Raw genomic sequence first — 18073 nt, 5'->3', positions numbered from 1 at the left:
TAAGTTAATAGTCAGGACTGTCTTGTAGTTACTGTGTAGATTATTGAATATTTGCAAACTCATGCAGGACCTGAGCTCCGAGCGATCCATGAGAAAACCGCTGGAGCCTCCGCGTCAGCAGGGGGCGCTCGTACCCGGCGCGCCTGAAAACGCGCCTCGTTGCACTGGTGCGAGTGAGAGGAAAACGACGCAGAAATAAATGCGTTTCTCGAATTTAGTATTAGCTGCGAGTAGAGTGTATAGAACACCCAGCACCCGTTTCTAATAAACATTTTTATTTCCTGCCGTCAGCATGGTGAGTGTTTCCCTTCGTCGTATCTGGCATGCCTCCCACTTCTGCAATAAAGTGATTAATAAATCGTGTCCGTAACAGGGGGAGAGGAAAGGGGTGAACAAGTATTACCCGCCTGATTTCGACCCGGCCAAGGTGAGTGGCGAGATGTTGCTGAATTCTGGACTGAGATCAGTGTGAATACGTGTGTGAGATCTTTTTTTTTCTTACCCCCCCATCCCATATCTCCTCAGCATGGATCCATCAACGGCTACAGGAACAGCCACCCGCTGCGGGAGAGGGCCAGGAAACTGTCCCAGGGGATCCTCATCATCCGGTCAGATCTGTTTCTACCGCCACAGTCACACACAGTCCATCTTACAGACCACGCCCCTTTATGAACGTGATGAAAACCTGGAAGGAGCGGGTAGGGTAGCGAGAAGGATTAATCCACCATGGTGCACTGGAGACAGTAATTGTCCATGTCTGCAGACACTGGACTGGAGAGAGTAGATTTCAACCGTTTCGTGCATACTGGACACTAGTGCTAGAGTCACAAACTTTAATATATTGAACCAAATCCTAACTGTACCATGTCTAAATTGTAAACTGTCATGTAAATACACAGTTTAATCATTAAAACATCAATAATACAATAAAAGTTGCATAACTCAGTTTCTTTGCACCGTCTGAATCGCTCACAGACAGGTTAGCGCTTCTAACCCGCGTGAGTGCATCCGGTGGTTCCTCTAGCCAGAAATATAACCCAATCGGAATTGCTCAGAGATCCAGGTTAGCACTACTATCCTGAGTCAGTACATCCGGCGGTTCCTCTGGCCAGAAATACTGACTTGAGTGACTCACGCACCCGGATCAGTTTACTGAGTGACCCCAAGTGGGCCGGATCCCACATGCTCCTGGTTCCTCCACTTGACATGGGAATGTCTGGAAATAAATTTGTACCTGACCCGCTGTACCTGCTGCATACATTACATCACTGCGTTTTTCTCACTCTCCGGTCCGTATAGAAAGTTGAGAGGTGGTTGGCTGGATGCTGACGAATTCTGTGCTGAAGCACATTCTGCTCCTGAAAGTCTTCTTCATGAGTGGAGAAGACTGGAGGAGGTGTAGGAAGACGTGACGTGTGTTTTTTTTTCTTTTTTTCTTTCCCCCGCCAGATTTGAGATGCCCTATAACATCTGGTGTGATGGCTGTAAGAACCACATCGGGATGGGTAGGGTTCGGGCGCTTATCTCCTCATCATCCTCTCCTCCTCAGGGTTGATGAGCATCAATAACCCAGAGTTTCATTTGTTCCTCTCTTTAGGTGTGCGGTACAACGCGGAGAAGAAGAAGGTTGGAACTTATTACTCCACGCCCATATACAGGTGAGGTTCATCTTCCACTCTGGTCTGGAGGAGAATCGAGAAGATGTGACTCACATTGAGGTCCTTGTGCCTCCAGGTTCCGAATGAAGTGCCACCTTTGCGTGAACTACATCGAGATGCAGACGGACCCGGCCACCTGCGACTATGTCATCGTCAGCGGGGCGCGCCGCAAAGAGGAGAGATGGGATATGGCTGAAAATGAGCAGATCCTCACCACTGGTGACAAATTCAACAATTTTCGAAATGTCATCAATTAATATTTTGTGTATTGATCTAGGGCTGCAACTATCGAATATTTTTGGAATTGAGTCGTCTGTCGATTTTTTTCATCGAGTAATCGGATAAATCATACTTTTGTGTTTTTACTCTATCAATAGTGTGTTATTCAAACTCAACACTTTTATTAGATCAAAGCTTAAAACCTTTGGGTTACTGGCTCCAAAACTAAGCCCATTTAATCAATCTGTCTGTGAAACATTCATGATGTACATGAAAATAGTTTTATTTTAATAAAAAAAGAAAAAGGGGTGTACCCCGTGTGATAGCCCATCTGAGAATAAAAAAAAAAAAGTATAAAGGTACCAAATAGAAAAAGAAAATATAAATAAAAAAATTAGGTATTACTATTAATCCAACTTAAACAATACAGTTCAATTTCCAGTTGTATCCAGGTAGGTAGGTGGAATGTTTTTCGTGCAATGTTATGTGCAAAATAGAGAGAATTTGTCTTAGTTCATGAGTGTGCAATGCATGTGCAAGCCTCAGAAACATTGATTTGTGCAACAAATGCTATAAACTCGCTCAAAAGTAAATGTAAAATGTAAAAGTAAATTTGAGATGTAACCTATCAGTGTGTGTGTGTGGCGTGTGCGAGAGGGATAGATGAGGACGGATGAATTACGCGAGTTATACTTATCATGCCTTGTCACTATCGACTCCTAACACAAATAATGTATGTTCTGAGAAGTGCTAATGTTAGTTTGCAATCATAAAAATACGATACCTTGTAGAAGCTCCGAGTCCGCTTGGAGATTCTTTTGGTTAAGGTGCTGTAGTATTGACTAAGTACTTTTATGGTAAGCCAGGTCCGTTTTACAGTGTATACACTGCCCTACGTTGTCCAACTTATGCAGCGTAAAATGGTCTCACATTTTATGCTTTTACGTTCAGCGGCATCTTCATTTTCCGCCAATAAATCGCGCCTCCTTAAATCTTTGAAATGCGCTTCAGTTAAAACAGTGCATGTAGAACAATGATACCGGTGCTGCGCAGTCGTCTAAAGAGCGGGAGCGTTGCGATAATAGATGGACTTTGGTGACGAACTAAACGAAGCCTCGAGGCAAAGAATTTTCCTCGAACATTTTTATAATCAAATCATTCGAATTACTCGAATAATCGTTTCAGCCCTATATTGATCCCAGTTTAGCACTTTTTTATAAATTAGTCAATTATTGGTAGTATGTTTACTAGTCCTATGTATCTTCAAAGTGTTCTCACAGGAGAACCATGCCCCCGACACGTGGGGGAGGGCTCATAATGTGAAATATGCAAATAGAACTTCTCTTACGTTCTGGTGCATTCTGAACTCCCTCTCAGAGCACAGTGAGAAGGAGAAGCTGGAGACCAACGCCATGTACAAGCTGGACCATGGTGGGAAGGACCGGGCGAAGCTCCGCGCCGCGCTGCCATCACTGTCGGAGCTGCAGGAGCACCAGGCCGGGTGGAAGGACGACTTCCAACTGAACAGCGCCCTTCGCAGGAAGTTCAGGGTGCGCGTTGTCATCCATCCACAGTGGCAGCGGGCGTGTGTTTGAGTCCGGGCTGATGCCGTTGTGTGTGTGTGACGCAGGTGGAGAAAAGAGAGATTGCTGAGACGGAGGAGAAGGATGATGAAGTGAGGAGGAGGACCGGTCTCTCCATCCCTCTGGTCCCAGAGAAGGAGGAGGACAAAAGGCTGGCATCTCTGCTCACCTTGCAGACCCCCGACTGTGAGTTCCTTTCCCTGCTGCTTTTTATGAAGGGTTCTGAGGAGGATCCTGTTCCAGCTCTCAATGCTGGTAGAACATGATGTTACGATCAGGGTTCCTACGGCTGCGCGAACTTGAAACACTGTTGTTTAAGTTTAGCTTTTCTGGGCCGTCATAAGTTTAATGTAACAAGATTCTGGTAATTTTGTTTTGCTTTAGACTAATGGAAAAGTCATGGAAATTCGTTTGTAAAAATGTGAAAGAACCCTGTACAATGACCTTTGCTCCCATGGATTGCTGTTTCTTTGTACACTGTGCTTCACTGCCGATGTCTCGTCCTTTCCAGCTTACGAGGAGAAACAGCAGAGCAAGCGGAAAGAGATCTCATCTCGTTCCTGGTTCGGCAGTCCATCCACGCCAGCGGGGAGCGCTGTAGGGGGTCTCTTGCAAAAGCTGAGCCTGCAGGGCAAAGGTGCAGCTGCAGCCAAGACCCTGGGATTGGCCACGCCCAGTGCCCTCAGCCTCGTCCGTAAGAAGACAGAGTCGGACACAAGCTCCAGTGGCACCAGCTCTACAGATGAGGCGAGATCAGAACAAACCATGACGCCGGATCCAGTGCTTACAGCAAAGGATTGTGGGCCAGAGGAAGCAGGGAGTGACAGTTGTGTAAAATCTCTGGTCGTGGATTACAGTGACTCTGACTCGGACCCGGGACAGTGAGGACGACGTGGGACGTCCCACTCGCTGGACTAGCTTGATGGAGGGCGGAGTCAGGCGTCCAAATTACTCAGCAGGCCAGATTGAAATAAGATGGTTATAAAGATGTTATTTATAGTAACACCAACATTGGTGTTTCATGACTGAGCTGTGAATGTGTGGAAGTGTGCAGAACCTAAAAACTGCATCTGGGGAACTTTTAAGTAGATTCAAGAGAGGATTATTTCCAATACAACAGTATACTGTGTCTTGAAATGCTGTTTCACACAAAAATAAAAGATTACACATAATTAAGAAAATTTAGACTGAAATTAAACTAAATACCTCTACACCTTTCTGTACACCAAACAAGGACAACATCATATAAAATGTCAAGTAAGACATGATGCCCATATAAGTTCTAGACCATGGTGTAGGCTTCAGCTGGCTTCATGGTTTCTACTTCATGGTTTCACCATGAACACTGTGCAAAGCGAAGTTGGATGCAGTTACTCATAATTACACCAGAGGAACCAGACACATGGATGCTGCATGGCCGTGAAACCACCACAGGTCCAGAGCGCTCCTGCTGGTTGGCTGGAGTACCATTTTTAGCTCCGCCCATCCCCGTGCCGTTCAACGACAACCTCCGATTTTCCGCCATGTAATTTTTCTGAACTGTGTTTCTGTCTACAGCATGTCTTAAAGGAAATGAGAAATAGTGATTCTACTGTTTGGAGGCATGGCCACACTGGGCAATAAAGTCTTCATTCTGTGTAGAAACTCCTTGGAATCTTTATTTTTTTATAAAATGTCATAACAAAACAGAGCAAAGATGGCTAATAGAAGTGCAAATGAATTCAGTCAGTCTGCTGCCTCTTCTTTGACTTCTGGCACCGCCCCCCACACCTGAACACTCCCCTCCATTGCAGTGAGAAGGCACGGTTCGGTTGGGTGAAAGGACAACGACTGGACCACGCCCTTTCCCACAGGCAGCTTCAACGATATGGAGCCCTGTGAGGACAGAAGCCAAAAGGTCAGGTTTCCGGCGCGTCAATGTTCCGCCACTTTTCAGCGTGCTGCACTGTGCACTTGCCTCGACCAGGTCCCAGTAGTACACGTGTCCATCCTCTGAACAACTTAGGACGTGTGTGTCTTTATTTGACAGGCAGCAGTCCAACTTGTAGCTTTTGTTTTGGTGGCCAACGTACCTGTAAAAATGAAAAATGCCACCAATGCATAATCAATACACAATATTAGTTCACCAGGCACATTTTTGCAAATATTTCAATGTAAATTTCATTGGGAGAACTTTTGTTTTTTTGAGGGGATTGCAAACGTACACCGTTAAACTTTACACTATCAAAAAGTCATATCTTCAGTGTTGGAAAGAAGAAAGATATTTGTGAGATATTTACAGATCTGTTGATCTGTGGAACAGTCATAAAATGTATTCTACATCAATCCCACAATTCAGTTGGGCACTGTGTGACGTAAGCCTTCGGTGTGCATCATTACAGCCTGGGCCTCTTTCCTACTCTTGTTTCCGTAATCGTTTTAAAACATTACAAGTTTTAGTGTTTTTTTTCTTAATAAAAAGCCTTGTTATTCAAATATTTTATATCCCCTATATTATGAAAAATAATCTCACAAAGTGAAATTAACATTAACACGAGTTCCCCGAGCCTGGTCTTGCAGTGGCTAGAAATGGCGATAGGTTTAAAGTGTGTTTTGGTCATTCTGCTTCACCGTTTAGAGAGCAGCAGCTCAGATCTGGAATTTGTTACCTCCGGTTTCACATGCTTTGTCCGCCCCCTAAAACATTATCTCCACCGCCATGGCTTTAAAAAAACGTGTGAAGGATCGCAGTTGCTCGGTGATTGCATGTAAAAATGAGCACAAATTTATTTCTTTTTTTGTTCTGTCATTTTTTTCTTTCTGTAAAAACACCGACACGACTTCCTGTCTGCTCCAAACATTGTGGTTGGTGGATGGAGTCGATGACTCAACTTCTATAGGCCGCCTCTCTACAGACACCGAAACGGCGCGTCCTGGGGATCAAAGTGGCTGTAATTCTGCACAAAGGCTGAATTCAGATACAGTATTAGGGGGATCAGTAAGATCTATTTAAAAGCAAAAAAATAAATAAATTTCATAACAGGGGACCCTTAAAGCTCACATAAATGTGCAAGTTAACGGCGTGTAGAGCTGTAGGAGCAACTCACTCTCCTAGCATCTCCCCAGTGTTCTTGTCCAGCAGTCGGACGGACGAGTCCAGGCTGGAGGTCAGGGTGCACTGGCCGTCCTGAGAGAAGCACACGCAGGTGATGGGACCTGTCGTACCGAGGACAGCGGAAGGTGAGACGGACACGCGCCACGCATCCGTATTCTATTACATGAAATATAATATGGCTGACTGTTGATGAAGTCCACGTGCAGCTGCCCCATACGCAGGTCGTAGCGCCGCACCCGTCCGTCCACCGAGCTGATGCAGCCGCAACATAAAGACGTGTGAGTAAGAGCTGAGATCAGGTCTACCGTCACACATCCTGAGAACCCCGCCCTCACCCGCTCAGCAGCTCGTGTTCCGACACCTTCAGGCTGCTGATGCCGTCCCGGGCTTCGTCCAAGATCTGGATCGGCTCCATTTTCCTGGATCGAGTGTCCCAGCATCTCACCGAGCCGTCAATGGAGCCTGGGAACAGAAACGGTCAGAACCCAAACACACACGGACCGGTCCTGTAAACACTGTATCCGCCGCACCTGACAGGATGACTGACGCCTCTTCATTAAAGCGCACACAGTTCACTTTCTGCAACACACACACACACACACACACACGCATGACATCACAACGTTGCCATTCTTTTCGGACTGGACAGTATCTGCTGTTGGACCTGTGACGTACCCCTGCATGACCCCGGAGTTTGCGGGTGACCTGCCCGGTGGCCACGTCCCAGAGGATCACGGTCTTATCCGAGCTGCAGGAACACAGCTGGCTGTTGTCATAGGAACTGGCATCAAGGCAGAAGATGGCGTTACTGTCACTCAATTATACATCACGTTCATCTATACGAAATAAAACGCAGGAGCCACGCCCTCAGTACCACCTGATGATAATCAACCAATCAGTGAGAACGAAAGCTCGCTAACCAATCTCAGGTCAGAGATTCTTCAAGGTTATCAATATTTGATGAACCTGTTTATGCCAAAATGATGTGAGAACGAGAGCGTAGCCCGAGTAGTAGCCTAGTGAGTAACACACTTGCCTATGAACCAGAAGACCCAGGTTCAAACCCCACTTACTACCATTGTGTCCCTGAGCAAGACACTTAACCCTGAGTGTCTCCAGGGGGGACTGTCCCTGTAACTATTGATTGTAAGTCGCTCTGGATAAGAGCGTCTGGTAAATGCTGTAAATGTAAATGAACGAATCTAAAGATACCATGGTTCTTCATCTATTTCACACTTCAGATGCAGGAAACAATCAGCTGACATTGCGTATGTCCTCACCCATCTGCGTCCAGAACCTCATATCCATGTCCGGTGTAGGTCTTCAGCAACGTCCCACGGCCGACACTCCAGAGGCGCAGGGTTTTATCACTTCCGCATGTCAGCAGGTAGTTCCCATCAACTGCAACAGGAGTTTAGAACATCGGGTTATGTGACACTGTCTGGTGGCTCCACAGTCTCCATTTCCCCCAGTCCCCTACGTGTCCTCTCTCACTACATTCATAAACCTCCTACTAGGGCTTCATCTTCTCCTTTTACCTGGTAGCTCCATCCTCAGCAACTTTCTTCCAACATCCTCTCCTCTGTACCTCCAAACCAACACAAACTCTCTGACTTTGTCTCCAAAACATCCAACCCTGACCCACACTCATTCAACTGTTCTTTTCCTACCATTTTCAGGACTTTATAAAGTTCTCTCCCCATCTGCTCAACCCTCTCCCTGCTTGTGAGGACATTTCTCTTAACACCCTCACCTGCTGAACATCTGTACCAACACAGTCCCTCTGCTTATCCCACCAGTACAGATTCTATTCTCCTTGCTCAGTGTCCAACCTCTCATTCAACTCACAAGGAAAGGAAATATTTTGTTTAAAAGATGCTCTTGTTTTAAGACACTCTTGATGAGTGTATGGTTATGGCCTTGCTAACACTCTTTACACCTATCGCCATTTCAAGCCACTGCAGGACCATAGACAGGCTAGTGGAACTTGTATTAAATGTTAAATAATCTCACAAAGTAACATTTTCATAATTCCTTCACAAGATAAGATAAGATAAGATAAACCTTTATTAGTCCCACAAGTGGGAAATTGCACTTGTCATGGCAGAAAGTGGACAGAAGCAGAAGGTAAAAACATCACAAAAAAGAACATAAATATGTATCTGTATATATGTACAAATTTACAATTTAAACAGTTAACAATTTAACAGAATGTGCCAAAGTGTGTGTGTTTGTCTGTGTATGTGTATGTGTGGTCAGCTGTTAGGTCTTTGTTATAGAGTCTGACAGCGGTTGGAAGAAAAGACCTTCTGAATCTCTCCTTCCCACATCGTGGGTGCAGTAGCCTGCCACTGAAGGAGCTGCTCAGTGCTGTCATGAGAGTTTCTTGCATGGGGTGGGAGATGTTGTCCAACAGGGATGACAGCTTAGCCACCATTCTCCTGTCACTCACCACCTCCACTGGGTCCAGAGGGCATCCTAGAACTGAGCTGGCCCTCCGGATCAGCCTGTTCAGCCTCTTCCTGTCCCCAGCGGAGATGCTGCTCCTGCCATTCACCCTATGGTGTAACAATCCAGCCTTCCCTATCGCCCGCATCCCTAGTGGCATGACTGACACCCTGCCACTGTAACCCGTCTAATTCTACCGCGACATACGTAGGACCAACAGTGAGCTCAACCTGTAATCAGAAGGTTGCCCGTTTGAATCCCGAGCCGCCAAGGAGCACGTGAGTGGAGTAGAGTCCCTTTCATGTGCTCACCAATGATAACATGAAGTGATTGTCACTTATGATACACAGCAGCACAGCACACGGTGCACACAGTGAAATTTGTCCTCTGCATTTAACCCATCATCCTGAGTGAACAGTGGGCAGCCATGACAGGTGCCCGGGGAGCAAGGTGTGGGACGGTGCTTTGCTCAGTGGCACCTTGGTGGATCGGGATTCGAACCTGCAACCTTCTGCTTCCTTAACCGCTAGGCCACCACTGCCCCGTCGCTGTGATGGGTTATGGGATGGATGTGATGGGTTACATGCAGAGATTTCCCACCTTTCCCTTCCAGCCAGTATCAGCATCCTTATTAAACCGCATCACAGTTACAGTCCGCTGCAGGGTACTGGGCTCCGGTTCGAGTCTCACCGTTAAAGCGCACCGCCCGCACGGCTCCCTGCTGGCTGTGGACGGTCCGGAGCAGGTACCGCGGGAGTTGGGGAGGCTGCGGTTTCGGCTGCGGGAAAGCCATGCCTCTTCCTCCTCTTCTTCATACAGGCCGGTCTCGACAAAATACGCACAACAGGGACGGCGGCGATGATAACTACGACGCTTTATACGCACAACAACATGAGTGTCTGACTGGGGAGTAATGGAGGGTGATGGTTCCTTTTCGCTGTTTCTTCTTCTTTGGAAGCCGCAGCTAAAAAAACTTCCGCCAACTTCCGGACTGGAGTCCTTCACGACGTCCCGTTTATTCTCCAGACGAACATACACGTATCCTCTTTTTATACATCCATAGAATGTTTATATGATGTTTTTAATTAATGGCGAGAAGCATTAAGTACACGTCGTTAGTCGCTTATGCCCGAAAAACGTGTGCTCGTATTTTGAAGTGCAGGAAAGGCACCGGAAACCGGAAGTAACTCGACCGCCACTCGACTAGGATCGTCGCTTTAATCGGTCACGGCGACGGGCAGAGACGGGAGGTTGGTCGGTTAAACCATGTCCTCTAATAACATGGCAGACCCGCGGAGACAGAACAAGATCTTCCGGTGGGTAAATAACGCCGGCTGTGCCGCTAGCATGCTAGCTGGTCGGCGTCGACGCCGCTCCTGTCGCTTCCAGCTCCGTCAGCTCTTTATTCAATAATCGCGTTAATCCCGTCATCTCTCCAGATACAAACCCCCAAACACGGAAACTAACCCCACCCTGGAGGACCCCACGCCGGACTACATGAACCTGCTGGGAATGATCTTCAGCATGTGCGGCCTGATGCTCAAGGTGATTGTTGTTACTGGTTTTGTGATGATGATGGTGGGGTGGTAGTAGCCTAGTGGGTAACACACTCGCCTATGAACCAGAAGACCCAGGTTCAAACCCCACTTTGTACCATTGTGCCCCTGAGCAAGACACTTAACCCTGAGACACTTAACCTTAACTCTAAGTTGCTCCAGGAGGGGACTCTCCATATAACTACTGATTGTAAGTTGCTCTGGATAAGGGTGTCTGATAAATGAAAATGATGAAGTGCTGGTGGGTGAAGTGTGAGGTCAGTGTGATTATTCCCCCTCTCCTGTCTTTGTGCAGCTGAAGTGGTGTGCGTGGATCGCCGTTTATTGCTCCTTCATTAGTTTTGCCAACTCCCGAAGCTCAGAGGACACAAAGCAGATGATGAGCAGCTTCATGTGAGTGTTTTCCTCGCGGCTGTGGAGGTTTTTTTTTTTTTTGTTCCTCAGATTTTTTTTTCCTTGTTGTTTGATGTGCCCAGAATTCCTCACTCAAGTTGAAGTATAGATAAAGTGGAGGTGGACACTTCTCATCCTCAGACATCAATGGAGAGCCATTTGAAGACCGCCAGCATCCTCACAGTCAGAGGTTCTGAAGATTGAAAGGGTCAAAATTCAGCAACTGTTTAAACAGTGTACGTTTTGCTCTGAACACGTCATCTCTGGACGAGCCCTGTGAACACTACCTCCATCTGAAACTGAAAGAAAGTGAAGTGATTGTCATTATGATGCACAGCACATGGTGACACAACAAAATGTGTCCTTTGTGTGAGCAGTGGGCAGCCATGACGGTGGGGACGGTGCTTTGTCGGCAACAGTCCTCTTCCTTACCCGCTAGGCCACCACTGCCTCGGTTTGGAGGATCATATGGCCAGAGGCCAGCCACAACCTGCCTGAGGAAGATGAAGAGAGTGCTGCTTGGATGAATGCAGAAAAATCTTATCTGGCCGAAGCATCACCAGCAGACTTAGACATTTTAAGAGCCATCCAGTCGGGCTGAGTGTGCTACCACAAGGCTGAAGAAGAGGAAAATCTGGCCACAGCTACACTGACTGGAAAATAAGGATGTTCTGGCAGACAGCAAGACAACCATGAAGAGCGAAGGGCCACATCTTTGGCTTAAAAATCTATGATAATGGCCTTGCTATACGAACCACTAACACAGACTACAGATCCCATAATGCTGTTCTTCAGTTGCTTTGCCAAGCGAGATCTTTACACTGCAGCTGAATCTGTGCAGGAGAAATTTCCACATCAATGGCAAATGGGTTGTGAAGCTCTAGTCACCAAAGCACTGTGTGAACTCAATTTGTCAGCAAAGTGCGCACTGCATTATGGGATCTGTACTTTGTGTGTTATCAGCGCTTCATGTCACTGGGCCATAATAATAGATCTTTATAAAGTGATCTTGTGGGATGTGGCCCGTGTTTAACGGCATACAGAAGCAGAGAGATGATCACTGATCAGATCCAACTACACACATACTTTCCATTGAACAAACTGAAGTCATAATATGAATGTAAACATTTGGGCTTGGTTTGTTCACCCAGTACAATAGTTGTTTGATGTCATCACTGTGGAATTGTTCTGATGAACTTTTGTCCAGAGTTTTTTTATTTCTGTCCAGAGTTGCATCCATTTTTCGCCGGGGTGGTCGGACCGGTGTGAAAATTCTCATACACGTCTCAAAGATTCTCAGTGGGTTTAAGGTCTGGACTCTGTAGTGGCCAATCCATGTGTGAAATGGATGACCAACTGCAGTAACCCCAGATCATAGCACGGCTATGATTTAGATTTCTTTTTTTTCCCGCCCTTTCTCCTGCATAGGTTGTCTATTTCCGCTGTGGTGATGTCGTACCTGCAGAACCCTCAGCCCATGTCACCGCCATGGTAACTGTGGTGTAGCAGTTGATGTGTGGAGCAAGAGCCAGTCTGGGGTGTGGTCCTGAAAGGCCACTGATCATCTTGGCCACGTTGGTGAAGACTCGCCAGTCCAGAGAGCAGCTGATGGAGGACGTCTGCAGCAGACCTTCTCTGCTGTGGCTTCCACTCTTCATGACTCTACTGCTTTTTTACTTTTAATACAATATTTAAACATTCGTCCAGAATGAGCTACATTACACTGCGTTATGGATCTAAAAAATATTTTAGTAATTATTGCATTGCTATTCTGCGTTATGTTAAGTATTGCAACTTCTGGGTGAAATAAATGCAGTTTTGAGTAGAAAAGTATGATTTTATGAGTCACATTATTTTACAGTTCACGTGTACACGTCCAGTAAAACACACACAGTTCAACTTAACCCTAAGTGTCCTCAGGGGGACTGTCCCTGTAACTTCTGATCACTCTGGATAAGGCCAGATAGATGCTGTAAATGTACTGTACTCCAAGTGGTGAGAGAGAGAGGTTATTGACCATGAGGCGATTTAATGAATTATTATTTCTTTGGTGGCATTATACACTTTCAGATTCATCCAGTTGATGGTTTGATGTGAAAAATCTTGCAGATCCTCAAGGGAGCGCTATCCAATCTACAAACGTGGTGTGCCTGCTGTGTTATTGGCACTCCTGACCATTGTGAAGTTGCTCCATCCTTTGCAGCCTTAACAGTTTCCACAAGAGTGTCTGAGTAAATTTATGCCCTTTCTCTCTGTAGAGCATTTTTGAGGTCAGGCACAAAGTCTCCATTTCGATTCATCTGAAAGGTTTTTTTGTACCTGAAGGCCTGAAATGCTTTGTATGATCATAATTTATTTTCTTGAAGACACTCATATTTCACTTTCAACATGCAGGAGTCATAAGTCCACAACCTTTGCGTTGAGATGAGTGAACCCACTTGCAGATATCTTACTTTTAATCTACGAATGCTTCTCACCAGGAGAGTGGGAATATCCATCAGTATCCATGTTTTAGTAGCACAAAGTCAGAAACTATGATAACAGTTCGGTCCAGACTCACACACCCAGGATCCCTTGGAACCGAGAAGTCTCAACGATTGAGCGCTGCAAGTAACCTGCTCACCCATTTGATGTCTACCGATGGTGAGCATGACAGCCAAACCTGGGCCCTTATTGGATGACTGGGCCCAGAGGATCAGTGGTTAGCTGATTTGATGGCAGTTTGTGTCTTGTTCCACGTCCGTTGACGTTGGCAAACCAGCTGTTGGGCTTCCACCTCTGGTCCCTGATGTTGGGACATGGGTGGTTGTCCTTAGCATAAGGTTGTTGGAGAGGTCTCACTAGACTAGGCAGTGCGACCAGGAAGGGGTAGTTTTTAACTATTACTGCAATAAATTTGTTACAAGTCTAAAAATGTGTCTGTTAATCATAGATTACTTTGGGAATGTAGATTATAAATTATAGTCTAGAATTATAATATTAATATATAAAAGTGGGTGGGTTTTCATATTAAGGGTCAGTCATTCCTGAATGATGGTGACAAACAAACCAGGGTCTTCATGCTGAGTCGGGATTTTTCTCCTGACTGTCCCCAATCAGCCAGGCAGGGACACACACACACACGGAGACACACACACACACATACACGCACACAGAGCTAGAGAGAGAGAGAGAGAGAGGACATAACCTGCACACTGTTACCAGCGGAGACTCGGAAACGCACGGTGCGACGTGACCGCGCATCCTGCATCCTCACCGACCCGTGGGCACAGAGAAGATGGAGGAAAGTCATCATCATCATCATCCTCACCATCCTTATCAGCTGACAGGTGAGGCTTTCGATTAAATTCGACATGGAATATTCCTTCAACTGAAATCAAACAAAAAACAGCCAGACTAATGTTAAAACCAGACTAATGTTGTGTAGGTACCCGATCTGTAGCCAAAGCCCCTCTGGCCTCAGAAGGTGCCCTGTGGTATCTCCTACCAAGCTGTTAGAGACTGATGTGGTCATTTACATATAAAATGTACTGTATTGTACTCATTTACACATTCTCTACCAGGTAGCACATTTTACGAGTGCAGACGAATCAAGATGTAGACAAACAGTGTATTTGTATTAAAAAGAATTAACATAATGAGGGATGGAGTGCAGGGTGGGTTCTTAGTTTTGCTTTCAATACTGCTCTTCATGACCTAACTCTTTTAATGGCTCAGAAAAAAACAGAATACAAATACAAATAGTGTACGCTCTGCACATCCCTGTCTCCAGAGGTGTTTTCCTGATATGACTCTACATATAAGTCGACTTATTTATGGATTTATGGATCAAAAAATTATTCCAAGGCCGGCAATTATCCAAGAACCTGCAGAACGCATGACAGCATTTTAGAAAGAAGGCAGGCCAGTCTTTTGATGTTCTGGACAAGCTCTACCGGGAAGCTTCGGGTCTTGCATTCACGTCGGCGTTAATGTTGTGGCTGATTGGTGGATGTAAAAGCCTATGTGCAATTTACTTAAAACATCACACTAAATCACAGCATTTACACTTCAATGTCCAGCGAAGCTTCACATGTCACCCACTCTTTCAACTCCTATCACATCCTTAGAAAGGTTTTAGTCCAACAGCTACTTCTTCAGAGCTTCCTTTCACTCACATGATGAAAAGTTCAGCTAATCTCCAGCTGAATTTGTCTTACTGGCTTGAAAGGTTTGGACACATCAAGCCATCCCCAGGGTGTTCCTTGGATAAGAATCCTTCATTCTCCTCACTCATGAATGCAGACACATTTTTATTATTTCCTTCTAATTTCATCCCAGCCTCTGCACCACTGTGTTCATTAAATTAAGTCTTTGGTGCTGTGCCAGCGGTTTGAAGGAATGAAGTGTGCTGTTTCATTCTCTTAATTCTTAGACTAAAGGACAGGAAGTGGGAATCAACCTCCAAATTTACCCTCGCACACGCTCATCCACTGTATGACACCATGACCTTGACTACATTATGAAAACGTTAGATCTTACTGACCGATGTTGCATGGTTGTCTCTAGGAGAAAAGCACAGTTCATGGTCTAGAAGTGTCTAGATTGTCCTATGAAAGCCCCTAGGTTTGTCCCTAGTCCCCCTTTGGCTTAAAAAGTTGCTAAAAGTCTGAAAAGTCAATAAACCTTGTCACACTGTCTCTAAAATGGCCAAAATGGCTTAGTTTTTCACAGTAGCAGAACATGAGCTTCACGCTGGTGTATGTAGACCAGTTGGAACAGAAATAGATCATTAGCCCTGCACTCAACCCCAGGATAATCAGTCTGAGGTCATTGTGCCCTCAACAGAAGAACCTTGCTCCATCCCCCTACTTTGTCCTCCAGGCACATCCATCAACACGTTTAACAAAATCCATTTATGGATCCACGTGCAACGCTGAATAATTTTGTAGGATTTAATGTTGAAATGATCATTTGAAATGTGTTTTGGGTCTCTGTATATCCTCCCATTGTGCCACTGTCCTTAGGTCAGTGCAAACCCTGTGACCTTTTCCCTCCGTTATCAGGACGTACAGCAACCACCTTCCATGAGCGCCCTGCCCCTCCTGAGTACATTCATTTATCATTCGCTATATTTCACCAGGTATTCATGCTGTCTCAGCAGAGAACGTTTCTCCTGGCAAATTGTCCAGGAAGACGTTGTGCGCCAGCAGTCATCTTTGTCCTCGTTTTAATTAAAGTTCTTTTATTCTCTTCTCTGTTTTCTGGTTATTGTTGTTTGTCCTCCGTTCCTCACCTACACATACTGGCATTTGAGGGCAGAGACCACATCCACCATTTTGTGCAAGGTTCAAATGAATGGCTGGCACATTTACTGAATGTAGTGTATGAAAAAACAGAGATGCAACAAGGTGGAGAATTCATTCTTCATCAGAAAGGGGGCAGAAGTTCACGCGTAAAATAAAACATCAACAGTCCCATTTCCAGTAACTTTCAAACTGTGCAAATTTATAATATCAATAGAAATTACATTGCCAATAGTGCAACCAATTTTCTTATTCCCACGTGAGGTGGTATTTATATTTTTTGGTCACATGATGTATAAAAGGAGTCACGTGACATACCAAAATACCTGCTGTGTGTCTGGATGAATTTTGATGTCGCAGAATTCCCATATATAGCCACTCCCACGTATAAAGACTCAACTTTGCGATTTCTGTTACAAATAATGATGGCTTGTGCAGTTACTGCAAACCTGCCAACATCCAGAATGTTCTGACCATCTATCATCTTTTAGTCTAGGAACGACATACACAACAGGCAAGTGATGGAACTGCAGAATGGAACTGCCGTCAGAATCATGTGCTGAAAATTTGAGCGTTATTGAGTTTGTTTTAATTTACTAGATGAATATGATCTCTACTACTACTCTAGCTACTTTTTCTCCTCTCAGCTGCTGGTTCTGTGCGCAGATATGGTCCCCAGTTGGTATACTGTGTATACTGTTGTACTGAGAATAAACCAATCTTGAATCTTGAATCTTGAATGTAACTGCACACATCATGCCGAGTTTGCACCTTCAACAAAATGGCGCATAACTTAAATGGAAGCATGTGCAGCGTGAGACATCACATGTAAAAGAACGTTTCTCTGTCTCTTTCCCATCTAGATTTAGTCTGTCCTCATGGTGCACGGCTGTGATTGTGGAGAGAGCGCCGCCCCGGTGGACTGGAGGTTGAATGTTTCGTCCCATCAGCGAGAGTAGATGGTGTGTCAAGTTTATGGTGTTCATGTGGAGAAGCGCTCCGGAGCTCCGCCCCTCTCTTTTGGCCACTGCGAGTTGGGTGTGATGGGTGGACCGCTCTACTCGGTGGTGGGAGGAGACTCTGTCTCAGCTCTTCCTCCAGCCAGAAGAAGAGGAGGCCTGGTGGACCACCGTGATGTCATCAAGGCGCATCAGGCACACAAGCTACAGAGCACACCACAGGCCCGACGTAAACAATGGGAGTGAGTAGTACTGAGAAAAGCACGCACACATACACACTCACTCAAACTGTTGTAGGAACGGGACGTTAGTGATGTTACGGTGGTTTGGCGTGATCCAGATACTCCTGCAGCCTGATTCCACCAGCTTTGAGCTCAGTGACGTGGTTGAATGGAACAGTAGTGTTGTGCACCAGTATGGCCCTTTTTTTATTCACTGCACTGAAATGAAACACACACATGCATGTCGGTTTGGTGTGCGCGCACCGTTTTCTGCATGGAAACGTGTCTGACCTTCAGGCAACACCCAGAGGACACTGACGAGTGAGTGAGGGGCGGCATCACCGGCACGCTAGGTGTGTGTTGATACAGGATCTACAACCTATGTGGTGTGTGAAGATTACAGGACAATGGCGTGTTAGTGTGGAACAGGAAGTAAAACTGCAATTAATGGATGCCTTGGCAGCCTTGATTGGACAGTCTAGACAGGAGGCCGTAAGTCTGTTCCCCTCTGTCACACACACACACACACACCCCTTGATGTGTGTGGCCTTACTTGCTGCTTCACATGTCTTCTGCTACCAGCATCTAAAGGTTGTTGGGCGTGGTGCTTGATGGTTTAGTGCGCTGGATGAATGATTGTACTGACAGAAACCTGGC

At 45.7% G+C, this 18073-nt stretch overlaps 3 protein-coding genes across 3 annotated transcripts; 2 read left to right on the top strand and 1 right to left on the bottom strand.

Annotated features, from left to right (window-relative positions):
- Positions 1–149: 149 nt before the first annotated feature.
- On the top strand, positions 150–5100 carry yju2b (YJU2 splicing factor homolog B). The gene is made up of 9 exons (XM_028973408.1): positions 150–295; positions 374–427; positions 526–608; positions 1450–1505; positions 1598–1658; positions 1735–1877; positions 3255–3427; positions 3508–3646; positions 3972–5100. Exons 1-9 carry the CDS (start codon positions 293–295, stop codon positions 4343–4345), a joined length of 1086 nt encoding a protein of 361 aa, XP_028829241.1. The 5' UTR covers positions 150–292; the 3' UTR covers positions 4346–5100.
- Positions 5092–15140, bottom strand: wdr83 (WD repeat domain containing 83). Its single transcript, XM_028973409.1, has 9 exons — positions 9693–15140; positions 7835–7955; positions 7230–7335; positions 7085–7133; positions 6890–7016; positions 6739–6806; positions 6547–6655; positions 5418–5532; positions 5092–5335 (listed from the first exon to the last, which is right to left on the bottom strand). The coding sequence occupies exons 1-9, from the start codon at positions 9793–9795 to the stop codon at positions 5186–5188; spliced, it is 948 nt and encodes a 315-aa protein (XP_028829242.1). The 5' UTR covers positions 9796–15140; the 3' UTR covers positions 5092–5185.
- Positions 9719–12781, top strand: wdr83os (WD repeat domain 83 opposite strand). The gene is made up of 4 exons (XM_028973411.1): positions 9719–10318; positions 10442–10547; positions 10854–10951; positions 12380–12781. Exons 1-4 carry the CDS (start codon positions 10269–10271, stop codon positions 12444–12446), a joined length of 321 nt encoding a protein of 106 aa, XP_028829244.1. The 5' UTR covers positions 9719–10268; the 3' UTR covers positions 12447–12781.
- Positions 15141–18073: the final 2933 nt, after the last annotated feature.

The sequence above is a fragment of the Denticeps clupeoides genome, chromosome 3 (genome assembly GCF_900700375.1).
Source record: "Denticeps clupeoides chromosome 3, fDenClu1.1, whole genome shotgun sequence".
Lineage (NCBI taxonomy): Eukaryota > Metazoa > Chordata > Actinopteri > Clupeiformes > Denticipitidae > Denticeps > Denticeps clupeoides.
Note: the sequence above shows the minus strand (reverse complement) of the source record. Positions and strands in the feature narration are given on the sequence as shown.

Coding starts and splice junctions, on each gene's coding strand:
- yju2b (XM_028973408.1), top strand. Junction 1,659..1,734: donor TACTCCACGCCCATATACAG/GTGAGGTTCATC, acceptor TTGTGCCTCCAG/GTTCCGAATGAAGTGCCACC. Junction 1,878..3,254: donor TGAGCAGATCCTCACCACTG/GTGACAAATTCA, acceptor ACTCCCTCTCAG/AGCACAGTGAGAAGGAGAAG.
- wdr83 (XM_028973409.1), bottom strand. CDS start 9,795: ATGGCTTTCCCGCAGCCGAAACCGCAGCCTCCCCAACTCCCGCGGTAC. Junction 7,956..9,692: donor GCGGGCGGTGCGCTTTAACG/GTGAGACTCGAA, acceptor CTCCTGTTGCAG/TTGATGGGAACTACCTGCTG. Junction 5,533..6,546: donor ACTGGGGAGATGCTAGGAGA/GTGAGTTGCTCC, acceptor TCATTTTTACAG/GTACGTTGGCCACCAAAACA.
- wdr83os (XM_028973411.1), top strand. CDS start 10,269: ATGTCCTCTAATAACATGGCAGACCCGCGGAGACAGAACAAGATCTTC. Junction 10,319..10,441: donor AGACAGAACAAGATCTTCCG/GTGGGTAAATAA, acceptor TCATCTCTCCAG/ATACAAACCCCCAAACACGG. Junction 10,952..12,379: donor CAGATGATGAGCAGCTTCAT/GTGAGTGTTTTC, acceptor TCTCCTGCATAG/GTTGTCTATTTCCGCTGTGG.